At 39.1% G+C, this 22,871-nt stretch overlaps 2 protein-coding genes across 2 annotated transcripts; both read right to left on the bottom strand.

Annotated features, from left to right (window-relative positions):
- Positions 1-1,854: 1,854 nt before the first annotated feature.
- On the bottom strand, positions 1,855-2,757 carry LOC130736457 (protein FAR1-RELATED SEQUENCE 7-like). Its single transcript, XM_057588289.1, has one exon. It carries the CDS (start codon positions 2,755-2,757, stop codon positions 1,855-1,857), a length of 903 nt encoding a protein of 300 aa, XP_057444272.1.
- A 72-nt stretch (positions 2,758-2,829) lies between these two features.
- On the bottom strand, positions 2,830-3,840 carry LOC130736456 (protein FAR1-RELATED SEQUENCE 5-like). The gene has a single exon (XM_057588288.1). It carries the CDS (start codon positions 3,838-3,840, stop codon positions 2,830-2,832), a length of 1,011 nt encoding a protein of 336 aa, XP_057444271.1.
- Positions 3,841-22,871: the final 19,031 nt, after the last annotated feature.

Raw genomic sequence — 22,871 nt, 5'->3', positions numbered from 1 at the left:
TAAAAATCATGATTGATCCCTTTGCCACAACATTATTCAGACTGTGCTAACAAAGGGTCCTAACTAAAGGTTTACATTAACTAAGCAAAACGAATAAAGGTTGAACAATGTACCCAAATGTAACTGAGCGAGTCACATCGGGTCTATACCTGATATCCGTCCTATAATGGGACTAGGCAGCGAAATGATTATGCTTTCAGTCACCTCAGCACCACATATGGACAATAGCTAATGCTACTTCTTGCTTCCTGCAGCCCACCCACTGTAACCAGTCAATCAAACTATCAAAGTAACAGGAAAAGAGACCAGATCCAAAATTTGTTCCATTCATGAGATAACACTAGTTTTTGGATGAACATGGATATCCTGGAGATCGCGGAAAGGGAGAAAGACAATGTCATTGATACCGTAACGGGGTAAGTTTTTGCATCTGCTTGCGTTATGGATTGGCTGGACATGGAGCACATGTTCAAAGCTAATGTTTCCGGCATGGTAAGTCATAACATCCTTGATTTCATATCTGACCTTGTAGTTGAATAATTATTTTTCATGTGATGTTAACGTCCTAAACCATCAATTACAGCAACCGGAGAGACAAGTCAGAATGAGGGTTGCCATGGAGTTGTTGACTGGTTCCCACAACGAGATCTGGCCAACTCTGCAGAAGAAAGTGGAGGCTTTTTGGTTGACAATTAGGTAGCGTAGTCTCCATTGTGTGCCCAGAGATATCCTTCATCTCATCCTACTGTTGTTCACTGTTGAAGACATTCATTTGTTCCTAATCAACATATGCTCGCATGTCCTTTTGTTGTGTAGTTTAGTAAATGGACAAGGGTACCTTTGGAACCCTCCTTTTGTTGCCTACTCAGGCAGGCCGGACCTATTATATGTAATGTGATTATATATTTGACTTCGTCACCACAATTTCTTCATTATGTCCTGCAAACTGTCATTTACTTTCACCATTATCGTTCCATGACATGACATAGATTGGGTGAAATCAGGTGTGATAATGTTGTATTATGCAATAACATAAATCATACGTTATGTTATGTATCTATCTATGGGCTAATAAACGAGCTCGAGGACAATTTAAGCACCATAATACTCAAATCCAAATTGTGTGCCGACAACTGTAACACTAATGGCAGCATAATAATAATAACACAAAATACTTAACGCTAGTCAAGAATGTGTTATAAGCACCCCTAAACACAATACAAACTCTTGGTGTATTCTTCAATGAATCACACAAATTACGGGTGCTTCCCAAACCATACATACTTTACTCCAGCGAAATTGATTACCAAATCAATACCTAAACTAGACATACTTCAATCCATGGATTGAATAATAGTTCAACAGATACACAACAAAGTTGCCAACAAGAAGAAACAGAAAAACTTAAATTCAGAATGCATTCCCAATTGCACTGATGAACCACCTTGGGCTACCATAATTCTGTTGTACAGCCTAATAATAACCATCTGCATTCACCAAAACATAAGTTTTGTCAGCGAAAATGATATAATTTTTTATGGATTGAATAATAGTTCAACAGATACACAACAAAGTTGCCAACAAGAAGAAACAAAAAAACTTAAATTCAGAATGCATTCCTAATTGCACTGATGAACCACCTTGGGCTACCATAATTCTGTTGTACAGCCTAATAATAACCATCTGCATTCACCAAAACATAAGTTTTGTCAGCGAAAATGATATAATTTTTTTACTGAACTAAATACTTCTTGCAAATTATCAAATTTCGTAACACTAAATGTACAACTCAGACCAGAAAATGAAAGAATATTTGAATGCGAGTCCAACAATGTCAATGACTTACCTCTGATATTAATCTGCATAGTGATCTTCACCACAGTCATCATCTTCGTAGTCATCATCTTCATAGTCATCATCTTCATCTTCCCCACAGATACTTTCATTCTCCTCATCCCTTTCAAAGCTGTGATTTTCATAGTCAATGTCTCTTAACAAAGGACAAGTCAATCTGTTGTGCCCAGCCACCTTACACGCGGTGCATCTAATGGTACGCTTGGTACTTAATCCAGAAGCTGACGCTCTTGCATGAACTCGAGGCCTCCTAACAGGTCCCGTGTTATTAACTTTCCCCAAACCAGCAACAGTGGCATCAAAGTTGTCCTCATCCTCTGATGCAGAATTGTCTTTTAATAAATGTATTTCATGAGCAAATTTTTCCTTGACTTTGTTAAAATTTTCAACACTCTTACTAGTTAGGGTACACAATTCTCTGCATGACTCTACAAGCCAAACATACCTAACAATCACTTCAGATTCCCAAAATATTGAGCCTCCCATTACTTCCCCGTTATAACAATCCTTTGCACCTTTAGTCCATCGTTTTGAGACCATAGAAATAGGCAATTTAGTTATGTGGAGAAAAACAAGAACACCCAATATATGCTCGCATGGAAGCCCATACGTCTCCATCTTTTCACAGGAACACTTGAAGTCATCTGAAACTGGGGCATAGTAAACATTCCAAGCCTTGGACTCCATTCTATATTGTACAACCTTGTAACGCTTATCTCCCGTGGCACGTTTGAATTCTGTCACAATCATCTCTGATGCAAGGCTAATCACAGGGACAAACAAATTAAAAACCTCAACAGTAAGAATTCTTGTCGCTGACCTTTCCAAACCCCTAAAATTAGTTTGCAAAGGCAGGTCACCAAAACCAGATTTGAAATCAGCTTCAAAGTCCTTGAAACGCATGTACGAAAGGCAACGATGGAAGTGCAGAACAAAATCAGTCAAGTTGTACCTTGATCGGAATAACTTCAATAGTTAGGAGTGAAAGCCCTCACACCTTGATGTTGTCCTAAAACCAGCAAAAAACTTCCCACGAAAGTAAGTTGCAGCCCACATTTCCCTCTTGTCGTACATTTCACTAACCCAAGTATTGTTCTCCAATCCGAGATCTGTCACCATTGTTGCCCACCGTCGCTTGAATTCACCGATGCCATAGTCACTTAACATACATGTCCTGAACCTATTCAAAAATTCAGGAATCCCAACCCTTTTATTTGCAATTTTAAGCAAATGCCATGCACATAGTCGATGGTGAGCATTCGGAAAAACTCTCCTAATGGCGTTGCGCATAGGCAGCGCTCCGTCAGTAATGACAGCGCCCGGTAACTTCTGGTTCATAGCTTCAGCAAATTGTTCCAATAACCAAACATAGGTTTGTTCAGATTCAATAACAATTGCACTAGCGAATATAATCGTTCTGTTATGATGGTCCACACCAGAAAATAGCACAACAGGTCGGCGATACTTGTTCTTCTTGTAAGTTGCATCAAAAGCAACCACATCTCCAAATACTTTGTAGTTGTATCGACTGATGTCGTCACACCAAAACAAATTTTCAACTCCATGCTCAGCATCCTCTGTGTGCCTCTCAAACATTAGTTCATCGTTCAACCCCAACCATCTGATATAATCCACAGCGTTCTGCCCATCTAGACATTGTGACCGCCTTTGTTTGGCAAGCTGATTTTGCATATTCTTTTGCCCAAACCCCACTTTCTCATAACCTCTGCACTGGCTGGCAAATGAATTAAATATTTGAGGTGCACTTATACCTGACTTCATAAAACTATTCATTGACATAATGTCGGCAGTACCCATTTTCCTATGAGCCGCCAACAAACCACCGTGCTGCTTCGGCAAAAGGTCATGGTTATGTGCATCTTGAAAACATGTAACATACCATCGCTGTGAAGGAGGGTCAATGTGCACCCGGAATTTGGCATCACATCCACATCTAAAATCAACCTTTTGTCGTCTCAATCTCATTTCATCAGAAATTCCCTTGTCTTCATGAAATCCTTGACGGTGGCACAAAAAGGTTTGCTGGACAACTTCCCCTTTTTCTATTTCTGCGTATGGTTCCTCTACGGGCAGAAAAACCCATGATTCTTTCATACCAGTGGTAGAAATCATAAGCAAGCTCCACATTTGCAAAATGAAACTTTGTCACTTCAACAGGGTCTACACAACTGAAATCTAACTGCAAATAATCTTCTTTACTGTTGATAGCTACAAGATTTGGTTCCACTGACTCTTCTGTATGTTGTTCATCCTCATCTTCTTCATACACAACATCTTCATCTGTCTCGAAATGACACTCGTTTTCAAAGTCCACAAACGATTCCTCATCAACATAATCTTCATAAATTCCAGCCTCATTATCAAAAACTTATTCTTCATCAGAGATGAACATGCCTTTCAAGCCCTAGAGAGACAAAAAACAAAAAAAATTTACACAACACATATGGTAAAGGAAAACTGAGCACAAAAGTGTACATCACAAAGTGGAATGGAGCAGTTAATTATTACCGTTTCACTACCATTTTCCATTGTCCTTGTTGTAAAATCTCCTACCCCCTAGACTTCACTCTCTTCAACAACCTAAAAAACCAATAATTGTAAGACTAACCAGATACACCCCAGATACCATACCTTATCATAATACATAACCCAGCAAAACAAACTATTCAAACACATACCTCATCACTGGCCCTATTTGTCCAACCATCTTCCCTTTCATTCTCCATTTCACGAACACCTTCAACCTACAAAGAGTAGAGCAGAAATTTTTAAAGGACATAATAACTAGGAAGCTCAACCTTGCGAACATAACGATCAATAACAAGCACAAATATCATAGAATAGGATGCATATCTTACTTACACACGCAGCTAACCACGAATCGGAGATCAATTGCGAACGCCGACGCAATAAATCAGGTATAACAGGACTGAACACCACCACAGTAAAGCGTAGTTCGTCTGAAGAACACCCACTTTCTGCCTTTTACATTAACACACAACTCAATAAGAGACCAACGCAACCTCCAATTGCAAAAAAAAGGAGAAAACAGGATTACCAGATGGAAGATTGAACAAATTTTTTCCCTTTCACCCACCCTAACCCTAACATTTTCCCATTCCCTCTTGCGATACCTCTTTCCCAAATATCCTACGATATATTATTTTTCCTATTTTATTAATATCCATATAATAATATATATTTTATGTACAATATGTTCAAAAAAAAATTGTAAACAGTCCCGGTAAGCCCGACTGGAAGTCGCAGGTAAGCAGTGGGGGGCATGGGTGAACCCCCTTTCGTAAGTGACACCATAGCGTTCACCAGTAAAACGCCTATGAAATTTCTTAACTTTTGAAAAGAAAAAAAAAACTAGCTTTCTTGTGCAAACAATAGGGGGAGTATCCAAGTAGGAAACTTAGAGGGAGTGTTCTATCGTTTTCAAAAAATGTAATATCTCCATTTTCTCTTTAAAAATCATCTTCAAAAAGGGGGAGATTGTTAAGTTTAAATACATATCCATATCGTTTTCCATATTTTGAATGATAATAATTTCAAGGGTTATAAGCTTAATAGTTAAAAATTTCATATAACTTGAATTTCAAGATATATCACATATTCTCTATATCCACTACCGTCTTGTCATAAATGCAAGTCAAAGACGCCAGACAGTCTGCACGAGATAAAGTGATAAATGCAGGTCAAAGCCACAAGATAGTCAGCACAAGAGAAGAATGATAAATACAAGTTAAAGCTGCAAGACAATCTAGTTAAGTTCAAATGCCTTCACCGTCTATCTTGTTTTGAATGATAACAATTTTCAAGAGTTTTTCGATGGTATCTAAAGAGCCCTTGTTGTTTACTTTTCAAGGGCTACTTAAAGATGACTTACTTGTAAGATCAAGTTTTGATCTAGTAGTACAACTCTATGTTTTGATGATTACAAGTTAACCTTTTGATATGAACAATTGTGGTACTCTAACGTGTTTTTCTGAGTGTGTTGTTTACAGGCTCTGACCTCAACTCAATCTCACACAAATCAGAAGCACTGTGTATAAAGAGCGACCCAAGCAACGCTTTCGCATTCACCATGTTCAGTATGAACAGTGGAAAAGCTTCAGAAGTTCTGAAGCTATACAAACTCTGATGTGGACTCAGTCACTAGAAGTTCTGAAGATCCAGAAAGTCTGATAACCAAGAAACACTGAAGGCTCAGATATTCTGATGGTGTAGAAGACTCTGAAGATCCAGAAGCTGATTAGTGAAATTCTGATGTCCAGAAGCAAGATACTCTGAAGACCATGTACTTCCCTCTGAGTTCAGAACCAGAAGAAACAATGGTCAGAGGATCTGGGCTTTCCCTCTGACTCTGATCAACCGGCTTCACAAGTTCCAATATGAAGCATTCCCCTGATCAGAAGTCTCCTAGGTTTAAAGGTCAAGTCGCTATCCAAGTACAAAAGCAACTGTACCTCCCTGACGACCTACCTAACAGTCTCAGACATAGCAGAAGCTGGATTTTCCAGAACTGCCCTCCAACGGTAGCATTTTCCATGCAACGCTCAACCCTAATCCTTGGAGTATATAAAGAGGCTGAAGACTGAAAGAAGCGGCTAGAAGCATTCACATACGCGCAAGACAATTTCAAATTCTTTTAAGCTTTCTTTCATCTGAAATTCATTGAGTTTACTATTAGCTTTTTAGAAGCAAATCTCTTGTAAACAATTCTTTGATAAACAGTTTGTTTAGTTCCTTTAGGAGATCAAGGTTGATCGGATCCTAGAGAAGACTAAGAGAGTGAATCTTAGTGTGAGCTAAGTCAGTGTAATTGTTAGTCACTTGTAGGTTTCAAGTGCAGTTGTAACTCTTACCTGATTAGTGGATTGCCTTCATTCTAAGAAGGAAGAAATCACCTTAACGGGTGGACTAGAGTAGCTTGAGTGATTTATCAAGTGAACCAGGATAAAATCCTTGTGTGCTTTTCTATCTCTTATCTTTAGCACTTAAGTTCTCGAAAGATTTGTCAAAATCTTTAAGGTGGAAGCTTTATCTTGAAAACGTTATTCAAACCCCCCCTTTATACCGTTTTTCATACCTTCAATTGGTATCAGAGCGCAAGTTCTGATTACCACACCTAACAGTGTTCAGTGATCCGGGCCGGTGTGAAAAACAATGGCTGCCACCACCAGTGAAACTCAAAGAGATGGTTACAATGCAAAGCCTCCTATGTTCGACGGTCAAAGGTTCGAATATTGGAAAGATAGACTGGAAAGTTTCTTTCTGGGTTTCGATGCAGATCTCTGGGATATTATTGTGGATGGCTACGAGCGTCCCGTTGATGCAGATGGCAAGAAGATCCCAAGGTCAGAGATGACTGCAGATCAAAAGAAGCTGTACTCACAACATCACAAAGCAAGAGCAATTCTTCTAAGTGCTATTTCCTATGAAGAGTACTAGAAGATTACAGATCGTGAGTTTGCGAAAGGCATTTTCGAATCTCTGAAGATGTCTCATGAAGGAAACAAGAAAGTCAAAGAATCAAAGGCATTGTCTTTGATCCAAAAGTATGAATCCTTCATCATGGAGCCAAATGAGTCCATTGAAGAAATGTTCTCCAGATTTCAGTTGCTTGTAGCTGGCATACGACCTCTCAACAAGAGCTACACAACAAAAGATCATGTCATAAGGGTCATCAGGTGTCTTCCTGAAAGTTGGATGCCTTTAGTGACTTCAATAGAGCTCACGAGAGATGTTGAGAATATGAGTTTAGAAGAACTCATCAGCATTTTGAAATGCCATGAGCTGAAGCGCTCAGAGATGCAAGATCTGAGGAAAAAGTCCATAGCCTTGAAATCTAAATCTGAAAAGGCTAAGGCTGAGAAGTCAAAAGCTCTTCAAGCTGAAGAAGAGGAATCTGAAGAAGCATTAGAAGATTCTGATGAAGATGAGCTGACTCTGATCTCCAAGAGACTCAATCGCATCTGGAAGCACAGGCAGAGCAAATACAAAGGCTCTGGAAAGGCAAAAGGAAAGTCTGAATCCTCAGGTCAGAAGAAGTCCTCACTTAAGGAAGTCACATGCTTTGAGTGCAAAGAATCAGGGCACTACAAAAGTGACTGTCCAAAGTTGAAGAAGGACAAGAAGCCAAAGAAGCACTTCAAGACAAAGAAGAGTCTGATGGTGACATTTGATGAATCAGAGTCAGAGGATGTTGACTCTGATGGTGAAGTCCAAGGACTCATGGCTATTGTCAAAGACAAGGAAGCAGAGTCAAAGGGAGCTGTTGACTCTGACTCAGAATCAGAAGGAGATCCTAACTCAGACGATGAAAATGAGGTATTCGCTTCTTTCTCTACCTCTGAACTGAAACATGCATTGTCTGATATCATGGATAAGTATAACTCCTTATTGTCTAAGCATAAGAAAATTATTTCCAAGACTCCTTCTGAACATGAGAAAATTATTTCTGATTTGAAAAATGATAATCATGCTTTGATCAATTCTAACTCTGTGCTTAAGAACCAGATTGCTAAGTTAGAAGAAATTGTTGCCTGTGATGCCTCTGATTGTAGAAATGAGTCTAAGTATGAAAAGTCTTTTCAAAGATTCCTAGCTAAAAGCGTGGATAGAAGCTTAATGGCTTCAATGATCTATGGCGTAAGCAGAAATGGAATGCATGGCATTGGCTATTCTAAACCAATTAGAAATGAGCCCTCTGTGTCTAAAGCTAAATCCTTGTATGAATGCTTTGTTCTCTCTGGTACCATATTGCCTGATCCTTTACCTGCTAAAGTTGCTAAAAACCCTCTTAAAAAGGGATCCTTCTCTATGACTAAATATCATGCAAATATTCCTTTAAAATATCATGTTGAGACACCCAAGGTGATCAGAACCTCTGGGGTAACTAACAAGAGAGGACCCAGAAAGTGGGTACCTAAGGACAAGATTATCTATGTTGCAGATATCCTTGATAGCTCCACTGAAACACCAATCATGGTATCTGGACAGTGGATGCTCGCGTCACATGACGGGAGAAAGGCGTATGTTCCGAGAGCTGAAACTTAAGCCTGGAGGCGAAGTTGGCTTTGGAGGAAATGAAAAGGTCAAAGCTAGTTGAGAAGTTTGCAGATTTAAGCATTAATGTTTCTGACAAAGGCAAAGCTCCAGAGGAAGCTGAGCCAGAGGAAGATGAACCAGAGGAAGAAGCTGGTCCCTCTAACTCACAAACTCTGAAGAAGAGCAGAATCACTGCAGCTCACCCTAAGGAATTGATTCTGGGCAACAAAGACGAACCAGTCAGAACCAGATCAGCCTTCAGACCCTCTGAAGAGACCTTGCTCAGTCTGAAAGGATTGGTGTCCTTAATTGAACCCAAGTCCATAGATGAAGCTCTTCAGGACAAGGATTGGATTCTGGCTATGGAAGAAGAATTGAATCAATTCTCCAAGAACGATGTTTGGAGCTTAGTGAAGAAGCCTGAGAGTGTCCATGTATTTGGAACAAAATGGGTATTCAAAAACAAGCTGAATGAGAAAGGAGATGTAGTCAGAAACAAAGCAAGGCTAGTTGCTCAAGGCTACAGCCAGCAGGAAGGAATAGACTACACTGAAACATTTGCTCCAGTAGCAAGACTGGAGGCAATCAGACTGTTGATATCTTTTTCAGTGAATCACAACATAGTTTTACATCAGATGGACGTGAAGAGTGCCTTCCTAAATGGTTATATTTCAGAGGAAGTCTATGTTCATCAACCCCCAGGTTTTGAAGATGAGAAGAAGCCAGACCATGTGTTCAAATTGAAGAAATCACTCTATGGTCTGAAGCAAGCTCCCAGAGCATGGTATGAGAGACTCAGCTCATTCCTTCTAGAGAATGAGTTTGTAAGGGGTAAAGTAGATACAACTCTCTTTTGCAAGACTTATAAAGATGATATCTTAATTGTGCAAATTTATGTTGATGATATTATATTTGGTTCTGCTAATCAATTTCTATGCAAAGAATTTTCTGAGATGATGCAGGCTGAATTTGAGATGAGTATGATGGGAGAATTAAAGTACTTTCTGGGAATACAAGTTGATCAAACACCAGAAGGAACATATATCCATCAGAGCAAGTACACTAAAGAACTTCTGAAGAAGTTCAATATGCTGGAATCTACAGTGGCCAAGACTCCAATGCATCCTACATGCATTCTGGAGAAAGAAGATAAAAGTGGTAAAGTATGTCAGAAGCTCTATCGTGGCATGATAGGTTCACTTCTATACTTAACTACATCTAGGCCAGACATACTATTTAGTGTTCATTTATGTGCTCGTTTCCAATCAGATCCAAGGGAAACCCACTTAACTGCTGTTAAGAGGATCCTAAGGTATCTGAAAGGCACCACTAACCTTGGCTTGATGTATAAGAAAACATCAGAGTATAAGCTTTCAAGTTATTGTGATGCTGATTATGCTGGAGATAGAACAGAGAGAAAAAGTACTTCTGGAAATTGTCAATTTCTGGGAAGCAATCTAGTCTCATGGGCAAGCAAGAGGCAATCAACCATTGCACTATCAACTGCAGAGGCAGAATATATCTCAGCAGCAATATGCAGCACTCAGATGCTCTGGATGAAACATCAGCTGGAGGATTATCAGATCCTTGAGAGCAATATCCCAATCTATTGTGATAACACTGCTGCAATCTCATTGAGTAAGAATCTTATCTTGCATTCAAGGGCAAAGCACATTGAGGTAAAGTATCACTTTATTAGAGATTATGTACAAAAGGGCGTACTTCTTCTGAAGTTTGTTGATACTGACCATCAATGGGCAGATATCTTTACAAAGCCCTTAGCAGAGGATAGATTTAATTTTATTCTGAAAAATCTGAACATGGACTTTTGTCCAGAGTGAAGATGGATCAGAACCTCTGACTATGATACTTCTTGATCAGAAGATGTCTAGTCCAGAAGGTAACTCAATCAGAGTGTGTGTACCCATTGGTACTGACTCTGAAGCTGAGACAGCAACACGTGTGTCAGTATTTCTGATGCATAGTTCCTTGTGCCCGTGTGACAGTCTGTCATGATTGCGTGTAGATGCGCTTCTCTCCTGTGTGTGATATGTGTATTTACTGTTACTATCTATCTTTAATTTTCAACCGTTGATTTTAAATTGCTTTTTGAATCAACAACGGTTATTTGTCAAAACCCACTATATACACACGATCTCCTTCACTTCCGGTTTTTACTCTCTCTCTCTCTCTTGCTATTTCAAAACCGCTTTTCCTTGATTTCTCTCTCGATCTCTCTTCATCTTTCAACCTTCATCCTCTACCTAAACCTTCAACCGCTCCAAAAATGGTGAGTCAAACCAGAAGAGCTACTGCAGATGCAACCCAGTTCCCTCATATGGTAGTTGGTCTAGCAACAGGTCAAAGGGGTCCTGAGAATCCGACTCAAGATCAAGGTCAAGCTCAAGAGCAGATTATTCCGATTGCAGAATGGGGCTGTGCCGTTCACTGCGTATATGCTCCTGAGGAACTTCAAGTACTGGCAGAATGGAGATTCGACCTCGACAACCTTGCTACAAATGGGTATGATCTTCGTCCTGAAGTCCAAGTTCAAGGTTGGGGAAATTACTTCAACAGGCTTCGAGGACCGGTGTATGATAAACTGATCAAGGAATTCTGGAAGCACGCCGACTGCGATGATACTCAGGTGGTATCTCACATTCTTGGAAGAAAGATCATCATTACAGAGAAGTCTTTCGTGAACCTGCTGGGTGTAGAAACTGCTTTTGGGTATCGTTTCCAATTCACTGAATCAAAGCTGAAACCCAAAACGAAGGATGAGACCAACAAGGCCCTGTACACCAATTACAAACCGGGCAAGACTAATTACAAAGTGATGGACCTTCATCCCAAGCTCAGGATCTGGCACAAGATTTTGCTCCACTGCATAAACCAGAGACCAAAGGGCAGTTCCCCAGACTACATCAACTTCAACCAGAAGGCGATGTTGTTCTTCATCCAAGACAAGAAGAAGATCTGCCTTCCCTACTTCCTGTTCTCCTACTTGAAGGAGTGTATCCGGAAGTCTCGTACCACTGCCTCCATCAAGTCAGCAATCAAGTATATTCCCTTTGGGAGACTGTTGTCTGATCTCTTCATTGAGAGTGGCCTCATTCAAGATCTGGTAAATGTTGGATGCACAGAGGATCTGACCACCATTGTCAGTGATGTCTTCACTGCAAATTCTCTAAAGAAAATGGGCCTAGTCAAGAAGAAGATTGCTCCTTCCCATGAAGACACTTCTTCTGAAATCAGAAGTAGAAGGGTGCCTCTGAATGACTACCCTCTGTGGACACAGGCAGACAATCCTAAAGCCATTAGGTGCTATGTTGAAGACCTAAGGGCTCAAGGCTTTGAAATTGATCTCGATGAATTCTTCAGCAGACTGCCACCAGCTCCAGAGTTTCCTTCTCCTATCAAGAAGAAAGTTCAGAGGAAGATGATCCTAGAAGAATCTTCTGAGGAATCAGATGTCCCTCTGACCAAAAAGAAGAAGACTGGTCAATCCAAGAGAAAACATGATGATACCAGCAAGCCCGATGATGGTGATGATGGTGATAATGAGGATGGTCCTCCTTCTCCTAAGAAGAAGAAGAAGCAGGTCAGAATTGTGGTGAAGCCTACTCGGGTGGAACCAGCTGCTGAAGTGATCAGAAGGATTGAAACTCCTGCCAGAGTGACAAGATCATCAGCACATTCAAGTAAGTCTGCAGTTGCTTCTGATGATGATTTGAATTTATTTGATGCACTCCCCATATCAGTCATGCTCAAACAATCTTCAAATCCCCTCACTCCTATTCCTGAGTCCCAACCAGCTGCACAAACCACCTCTCCACCACATTCCCCAAGGTCTTCATTTTTTCAACCTTCTCCTACTGAAGCACCTCTCTGGAATTTGCTCCAGAACCAACCCTCTAGGCCAGATGAACCAACCTCTCCCATTACCATCCCGTACAACCCATTAACTTCTGAACCCATCATTCATGAGCAACCAGAGCCTAACCCAACAGAACCTGGACCCAGAACCTCTGATCACTCTGTCCCAAGAGCATCAGAACGTCTGGCTCCCAGAACCACGGATACAGACTCTTCCACAGCCCTTACACCTGTATCCTTCCCAACAAATGTTGCTGATTCTTCTCCTTCCAACAACTCTGAATCCCTTCAAAAATTCATGGAAGTTAGAAAAGAAAAGGTGTCTACCTTAGAAGAATATTATCTCACTTGTCCAAGCCCTAGGAGATATCCTGGCCCTAGACCCGAACGTCTAGTTGACCTAGATGAACCTATCTTGGCCAATCCTTTACATGAGGCAGACCCTTTGGCTCAACAAGCTCACCCTGTCCCTGACCAACAAGAGCCTGTTCAACCAGAACCTGAACCAGAACAATCTGTGTCTAACCAATCCTCAGTTAGATCACCCCATCCTCTGGTTGAAACTTCAGAACCTCACCTTGGAACCTCTGAACCAAATGCTCAAATGTTTAACATTGGCTCTCCACAAGGTGCCTCTGAAGCTCACAGCAGCAATCACCCAGCCTCTCCTGAAACCAACCTCTCTATAATTCCTTACACTCACCTCCGACCCACATCTCTCTCTGAGTGCATCAATATTTTCTATCATGAAGCCTCTTTGATGCTACGCAATGTGCAAGGTCAGACTGACCTAAGCGAGAATGCTGAACATGTGGCTGAAGAGTGGAACAATCTGGGCACTTGGCTAGTGGCTCAAGTTCCAGTTATGATGCAGCTCCTGCATACAAAGGGAAGTCAGAGGATCGAGGCTGCAAAGCAAAGGTTTGCTAGAAGGGTGGCTCTTCATGAACAAGAACAGAGACATAAGCTACTTGAAGCTATTGAAGAAGCTAAAAGAAAGAAAGAACAAGCAGAAGAAGCTGCACGTCAAGCAGCAGCTCAAGCTGAACAAGCCAGATTAGAGACAGAACGACTTGAAGCTGAGGCTGAAGCTCTTAGATGCCAAGCACTTGCACCCGTAGTTTTTACTCCTGCTGCTTCTGCTTCCACTCCAGATCCTCACGCTGCTCAGAATGTTCCTTCTAGTTCTGCTCAGCCAAGCTCGTCCAGACTCGACATTGTGGAACAACGTCTTGACACTCATGAGTCTCTGCTGATTGAAATGAAGCAAATGATGATGGAACTTCTGTGTCGATCTGATAAACCCTAGCTTTAGGATCTCTTCGCTTTGATTTCTTTATCTATGTTTTATTTCGTTAACCTCTAGCTCTTTCTTATTAATCTTTACTTTGTTCGTTTGTGATTATCTATGCATATATATATATATTTCTGACATTATGTTTGCAAATTAATTTTTTATTAGTATTCATCATAAACGCTTTTACATCATACATTCTCTTTCTTTTTCCTAAAATCCTAGAATGGAGGATCCCTCCTCATTCTTCTACACTCCTGGCGCTGCTCTGACCTCTCCTTCTCCAGACGCTCCAGTGCATACTGGATGTTGTTGAGCCTGTCTTTTAGCTCATCCCTCTCCAGAATCTCTTCTGCAGTCTTGAGCTTCTCTTCAAAAATCTCTTTTTCTTCCAGCAGCTTGAGTTCAAGCTGGCTGAGTTCTTGCACCTCCTCCACGAAGGCAAGAAATTCCCTCAAGTCTCTCTTCAACTCTGGACGCAGGTCCTCCTCCAGCAGTGTCCGTGTTAGCTCCGAGATGGTCTCTGTACCCTCTGGATGCCTAATGTTCAGGAACAAGTCCTCCTCAAAGGCCTTCTTTCTCAGCTCTTCTAGTGCTACGATGTATGATGCCATTTTTTTTACTGACAATTGTTCGAGTTGTGAAGCTTACCTCTCTCTCCAACGCTTTTTATAGGCTTCACTTTCTCTCTGAAAGTTAATGCTCCTACAGTTTCTCGAGGTTAAGTTCTTGGTAACTGACCCTCCTCTTTACTCCCTTGGCCGGTGGTAAACGTTCTTATCTTGCATTAACTCTTCTATTTATTTCGCCTAACTCTGATTCTTGCATCGTTTTCATTTTCTTTAAACTTAGACCTTCTCTAAGGGGGAGTACCTTGTACTTCAAGCTAAGTTTTTCACACCCCAAGCTTTTTGCTTATGACAAAAAGGGGGAGTAAACCCAGTTTTTGATGTGTAAGATGTGTTAGTGTGATTTATTTTTCTTTTGGAGAATTTAAGAGTTCCACCTTTATTACCATAGATGTGTCACTAGGCAAATACAAGGAATACATTTCACTTCTTCTGAAGTGATTCTAATTTGACTCTGATACCCAAGACTCTGATACCTTGTCCGTGACTCTGATTACTTATGCGCTCTGATTACTCTATCTTCATCTATGTCATAAGTTTTTCACTCTGAACTCTTATATCATTTAGCTCAGAATCTAGACTTTACTAATGTTTTCATCAAGTATTAGATTCAGGGGGAGCTAAGCTCAGAATCAAGCAGTGACTTGAATTCAGAATGAGCAAGATAAACTATTCACATCAGGATAAGTCTTATTCTATATCTCTAAACTCCGAGTGAATTCAGTTTAATGTTTAAGAATTGTTCATCAAAAATCTTAGTTTTGTCATCATCAAAAATGGGGAGATTGTAAGATCAAGTTTTGATCTAGTAGTACAACTCTATGTTTTGATGATTACAAGTTAACCTTTTGATATGAACAATTGTGGTACTCTAACGTGTTTTTCTGAGTGTGTTATTTACAGGCTCTGACCTCAACTCAATCTCACACAAATCAGAAGCACTGTGTATAAAGAGCGACCCAAGCAACGCTTTCGCATTCACCATGTTCAGTATGAACAGTGGAAAAGCTTCAGAAGTTCTGAAGCTATACAAACTCTGATGTGGACTCAGTCACTAGAAGTTCTGAAGATCCAGAAAGTCTGATAACCAAGAAACACTGAAGGCTCAGATATTCTGATGGTGTAGAAGACTCTGAAGATCCAGAAGCTGATTAGTGAAATTCTGATGTCCAGAAGCAAGATACTCTGAAGACCATGTACTTCCCTCTGAGTTCAGAATCAGAAGAAACAATGGTCAGAGGATCTGGGCTTTCCCTCTGACTCTGATCAACCGGCTTCACAAGTTCCAATATGAAGCATTCCCCTGATCAGAAGTCTCCTAGGTTTAAAGGTCAAGTCGCTATCCAAGTACAAAAGCAACTGTACCTCCCTGACGACCTACCTAACAGTCTCAGACATAGCAGAAGCTGGATTTTCCAGAACCGCCCTCCAACGGTAGCATTTTCCATGCAACGCTCAACCCTAATCCTTGGAGTATATAAAGAGGCTGAAGACTGAAAGAAGCGGCTAGAAGCATTCACATACGCGCAAGACAATTTCAAATTCTTCTAAGCTTTCTTTCATCTGAAATTCATTGAGTTTACTATTAGCTTTTTAGAAGCAAATCTCTTGTAAACAATTCTTTGATAAACAGTTTGTTTAGTTCCTTTAGGAGATCAAGGTTGATCGGATCCTAGAGAAGACTAAGAGAGTGAATCTTAGTGTGAGCTAAGTCAGTGTAATTGTTAGTCACTTGTAGGTTTCAAGTGGAGTTGTAACTCTTACCTGATTAGTGGATTGCCTTCATTCTAAGAAGGAAGAAATCACCTTAACTGGTGGACTGGAGTAGCTTGAGTGATTTATCAAGTGAACCAGGATAAAATCCTTGTGTGCTTTTCTATCTCTTATCTTTAGCACTTAAGTTCTCGAAAGATTTGTCAAAATCTTTAAGGTGGAAGCTTTATCTTGAAAACGTTATTCAAACCCCCCCCTCCCTTTCTACCGTTTTTCATACCTTCATTACTCGTTACATCTTAGAATTCATATGAATTGAATTTCAGGACAAACAAGCATAGTCAAAGAACTAAAAACTTGAGATCTACTTGTTTCATCTGGGATTTCATACGAATTGGAATTCGGGACAAGTAAGGACAGTTTAAGTAATTAGTCTTCTTCTCTAGTCAGACGATCCAATTGCAAAGAGGAAGAGTTATATCTGCAAGGACAGTCTACACAAGCAAAAGACGAAGATCAACAAAGCACACTCTATCATCTGACTCTATGATGACAAGGGAGATCAAGAAGAAAGTTGAAGATCATATCAAGAGAAGAAACAACTATAACAAAAAGATACGATTCTTTAACTGGAAGATTCTGAGCAAAGCAGAAAAGAAGACAAGACAGCAGACGTCAGAAACCTGATTGAAAGAAGCGCTGTCAGAAGAAGATCAGAAGACATTCCAGCAGAAGAACAAGATCATCTTATGGAGAAAGAACGATCATCTGCAGAAGAAAGAGAGGACAAATTGCAAAGGAGAATCCTTCGTCCAACTCAAGATGGCCAACCAGAAGAACATGTGTTTAGAGAAAGTAAACATCATGTCAAAATGGAAAAGATCTCTGACAACACAGAAGAGAGAGAGGTCAAAGTGTGAAGCTTTAAGCAACCATTGAATATGCACAATGACCAAGGGAAACTATCATAGCCTTCAGACTTAAAGGGTTCCTTATCTCTCTCTCTCTCTATGAATGGGATGAAGTCTATCGTCTATGTTGACTGTACCTCAGCTAGACATCATCAGTTCATCCATCTCCTAAGAAAGAAGCTCAGAAAAGAAAAAAAGGGAGAAATAAAGACATCCGTTGAAAGGTGAAGAGACGAACTGACTCACTAAAGACAAGCTTCCTCATTAGTGGAATATACATCATCGTCTAAATGAAGGAAGTCCACAAGGAAGCTTATCAAAGAAGTCTCGACATCTGCAGTAGCACGTGATCTGACACGGTGCAGTAACCAAAGTTGAAGGCACAACGCTCCATCTATCAAAGAGTTGTTTAGTCATCTTAACGGATAAATAGCTCTGACCTATGCCAAGCAAATTGCATCTTCCAAAGCAATAGGTCTGGATCATGGTGTACCACTTCATCACATTAACTGACTACAATACAGTTCGATGCAACGATCATAATTTATGTGAAGACCATCCAACGACTAAATCTCTACTCACAAAAGATCATGAGATATAAATACGAGGACTTGAAAATTTCACAAGATGGCTTTTGCAAGTCCAAACACCAGACTTTTAGAAATATGAATTGGGATTCAATCAGAATACCTTAACCCTGTTCAGTATTTCCATACGCGCTCTCAAGAACATATTCCTATCGTCTGAAGAAAAGTCTAGAGGCTTGAGCTGAAAAGTAGACATCATCATCAGCCTCTGCAACAAGGAGAAACGCACTTAGAAGATATATTTTTCTTTTTCTTTGTTGTAAAAGAACATAAAGTAATTCTATAATACTTTATAGTTCTTAGTGATTCATATCACTATTATCCCTCTTATTCATAAGAGATTGTAAAGTAGTAGAAGTGATCTTGATAAAGATCACTAAAGAGAAGTCCTTCGAATAGTTAACAACGCATGGAGAGGAAGGGGCCAAAGAATACTCGTCTGGCTGAAGAGACAGGGACAAAGAATACTTGTTTTGTCTGGAGATGCAGGGACAAAGAATACTTGGATGGCATGAAGATGCCTTAAGAATACTCAATGCTTGAAGAGAAAGTTCTGAAATAACACTCGGCCTGGAGAGGCCTTAAGAATACTCAATTCCTGGAGAGGCAGTTCTGAAATAATACTCGGCCTGGAGAGGCCTTAAGAATACTCAATTCCTGGAGAGGTAGTTGATAAAGAATACTCTTGCTTGAGGAGGAAAACTGAAGAATACTTGTAAGGAGGAGTTCTTAGAACTCAACCTTAGTGAAATCTCGGTTTACACCGAGGACTGGATGTAACCCTATCATTTTGGGGGTTAACCAGGATAACATTTTGTGTGTGATTGTCTCTTTCATTGACTCTTACTTATCCGCTACACCAGACGACGTAGATCATTGTCTTACAATCAACTATCGCTTGGATCTTAAAGGTTTTGAAAGGCACAATTCAAACTCAAACTCCCCCTTTCTTGTGCGTATTTTGGATCATCAAGTCTGTCCAAGAAAAGAACCTACTGATTGAATGCATTCATCGTCTAGCTCAAGCTGACTAGTGAGAAATTTAGTCTAGAGAATGAGCGCCACTTTTCAACTTAGAAAATATCTCTGACAAGCTTAGAAAGGAAGTCAAGTGCAAAAATCAAATACTCTACAAAGCACATTGTCCAAGGGAACGAGTACAATGTGTCACAATCAAGTTTCTATTTTCTGTCTTCAGAAGAAAGTAACAAAGTTCAAGTGCTACCAACCAGCTAACAAGATACATCTTTATCGTAACACGTCTTTGTCAAATAGTACCATGCATTAAATGCACCTGACAAAAGGATCGTTTAATTCAATGGCTAGAACTTGTTGTGCTCTACACACTCCAACGGCTATAACCAGGCAAAGAAGCACTTGAAGTATAAAAAGGAGGACTTGAAGATTTTCAGAGAGAGATTCATCAAATCAAAAACTTATATGTTGATCTAGAAATTTTCTTCAACCAAAAAGTGAGAAAGTCTCCACATCGTTTGAGATAGCAAATCTTAGGTGTCTAAACCCTACTTCTCACTCTCTCTAGATCCAGAACTAAAATTATTTCTTATAGTCAAATCAACTTCAATACTGTGTAGTTCATGACTCAGAAACTTTCTACTAACTTTGTAGAAGCAAACAATCTTGAAAAAGATTGTAGGAGAAGTCCTTGATAATGCTTGGTCTAGGAGAAGTCCTTGATAATACTTAGTTTAGGAGAAGTCATTTATAGTACTTGTAAAGTATGTGATTAGTGAAATCTTGGTAAAGACAAGGACTGGACGTAGCCTTATCGTTTATGGGTGAACCAGGATAAAAAGATTATGGGCCTGTTTGATAACTTTTTCCAAAACAGTTTTCAGTTTTTAAAAACTGATAACTTGTTTGGTAAGACCTGTTTTTAAAAACAGTTTTTGAAAACAGTTCTCATTTTCAGTTTTTAAAACTAAAAAACCAAAACAGGTAAAAGATGTTTTCAGTTTCAGTTTTTAGTTTTCAGATATCAGTTTTCTAAATGTTCGAAAACATGTCATTCAAACTGTTTTCTTTTTCTTAAAACTGTTTTTAAGAATTGTTTCTGAAAACTATTTAAAAAACTGAAAACTAAAACTGCTATCAAACATGCCCTATGTCTCTATTGTTTACTTTTCTGCTCTTTTATCCTCTACACCAAACAATTGTGAAAAAGGTTTTAAAACTAATAATCATTTGAAAAACCAAGGTTTAGAACAACACAATTTAAACCTCACTTTCTTGTGTTATTTCATTACATCTCAGTGGTTGCTCTTTTGTTGTCCATTTCTTTTATTTGTATATCTTTCGCTTTCGAAAAAAACTCTTTATAAATTTGAAATAATCCAACTAATTCACTTTTCTATCTCCTAAACCCTAACCATGAATTTTCCAACTTGAGTGGGGATATTTTATTTATTTTCCACTTCATAAGCTTTTAAAATAATTATTTAAATAATTTTTAAGCTTATTCTCCTAATTTCCACTATTTTTCGGTTTTAAAAATAAAATATAAGGCTCGAAAGTTAATTTCTACACAACAAATAATAAATCAAACAATCAAATTTTTTCATAAAGAAAATATTAACATTTTTTTCCATGCACTTCTCGAGGCAATTTCTCATTAATTTCAACATAACAGTTATCAATCTGACATCACAACAGCATAACAGTCAACAATCAAGCAAGCCATATTTATTTTTATTAATAATAATAATAATAATAATAATAATAATAAGGCTAAAAAGCATTTTTTGCCCCTGATGTTTCAATTTTGTACAAATTCTGCCCCTACTCTATTTTTGTCGACGTTTCTACCCCTCATGTTTTCAAACAGTGCACTGTCTACCCCTCCGTCAGTCAGGCTTTCTCTTGAGAGGTTCCTGAGTGGATTGGAGAGATGAAGAAGAGTATATGAAGTTGATGATGATCAAGGAAATGATATAAATTAAATTTGCTTGATGAATATATCAATTATACATGTAATTGAACTGGTTAAATGCATGTTTTGCTACTTACAGGTCTTGAGTTTGAATCTCCCTTGCCCCTTTTTTCCAAATTCACTTGTAATTTCCACGTGACAGTTCCAAAAAAATATAAAAAAAAGGTCACATCAGCTCATTCCGTTAGTTTTTTAACATTTGACTGATGGAGGGTTAGATGATGCACAGTTTGAAAACATGAGGGGTAGAAACATCAACAAAAATATAGTAGGGGCGGAATTTGCACAAACTTGAAACATCAGGGGCCAAAAGTGTTTTTCAGCCTAATAATAATATAAATAATCATAAGATTTAATTTCAAATTATTCAAAATTGAGGTGCTTACAAGACTCGTTTGTGAAGACCATCTCAATGCCGCAAGGATAAAACAGACAATTATTTTCCAAGGGACAAGTAGGAGAAAGAAAGAACGTTAAAAGGGCATTTGGAGTGCTCCAATCTCGAATTGCAATTGTTCCTGGTCCTTCACGCTCTTGGCATATGAATGCCATGAAGCATATAATGTATGCATGCATCATATTACATAACATGATTGTTGTTCTTGAAGGATAACTCAAGTGGTAAGAGTTAGTAGACACAATGGTAGAGTGAGATGAAGGGTCCAGAGTTCGAATACTAAAGATGACTAATTTACTAACAACTAACATTTGTCTATAAAAAAACACAACATGATTGTTGAAGATGAGCGACAACGACATCTCAACCGCTAGTCTTTTTCCAAATTTTACAATATTTATTGAAAGAAGAGCACATGTACATGACAGACAAAACCATCACCAACTTCAAGCAGACTTGGTGGAGCATATTTGGGATGATTTTGAAAATGAGAATGATGAAAAATAATTTTTTTTATAATATTATGTATTTTTATTTTTTTTCAATAATACGTATTTCCTTTCATTTTCAAACTTCAAAAAATTAAAGAATATCATGTTGTATTTTAATTATATCTTTCCTATCATGTTCAAATTTAATTATATTATATACTTATAAATATTAATTAAATTATTAAAATTTAACAAAAATATTAACGGAAGGTTAGATTTGCACACTTTAAAAAGCTTAAAGTTTTAAATACACATTTTAAAATATGAAAGCTTAATTCGCACATAAGTTAAACATTAAGGTAGTAATTTGCATTTTTTCTCTCAAAATAACTAACGTTACTTAAGTGCTACAACTCCACCCAGTCATGTGAGATGAGCAACTCGGAATAAGCGACGTGGGATTTTTTTTTTGATAAAAAAATAAGCGACGTGGGATAATATTGAGTTGGACAGTCTCAACTCGAGAGCTAGATTTGCCACCCCAACCATTATATTTCACACCCCTAATTTTCGGATTTTCAAGTTCCGAATTGTAAGATTCCGAAATTAATTCGTGATTTTTAGTTCAAAATACATCTAACACCACACTTTTGAGTAAAAAACCACACTTTTGAGTAAAAAAGTGCTTCGGAAACCTTATTTCCGAAATATTTCGAAAACTGAGTTTCCGTAAGTGGAGTGACATTTCTAATGGTTGGGGTGCCAAATCTAATGATCCTCCCTCGCAGCATTGTTTGCGAATGCCATTTCCTGAGACAATGGGAAGCTCAAACCCCCAAAACCCATCGAAAATCCAAACCCAATCTCCGCCCCCTCCCCCTCCTCCTCCTCTTGCTTCTCCTTCTTCTTCTTCTTGGACAAACTCAGATTCTTCTCTCCCCACTCGCAAATGTGGACCAAACGCACTTGGTCCAAGGATCGCAAACTGGATGACCCGAAATGGATGGACCCTTCCTTCTTCGCAAACGAGGGATTTCGGTTCCAAGAGCTTCTGCAATTTCAGGGACTCAACCCCTTCGTCTCACTCAACTCCAACTACGGGGTCAAAATCGTGAATGATTTCTACCGAAATTTGAAGCTGGTGGACGGTGA

This window comes from Lotus japonicus, chromosome 2 (genome assembly GCF_012489685.1).
Source record: "Lotus japonicus ecotype B-129 chromosome 2, LjGifu_v1.2".
Classification (NCBI taxonomy): Eukaryota; Viridiplantae; Streptophyta; class Magnoliopsida; order Fabales; family Fabaceae; genus Lotus; species Lotus japonicus.
The sequence above is the reverse complement of the archived record's forward strand: the minus strand, read 5'-3'. Positions and strand labels throughout refer to the sequence as shown.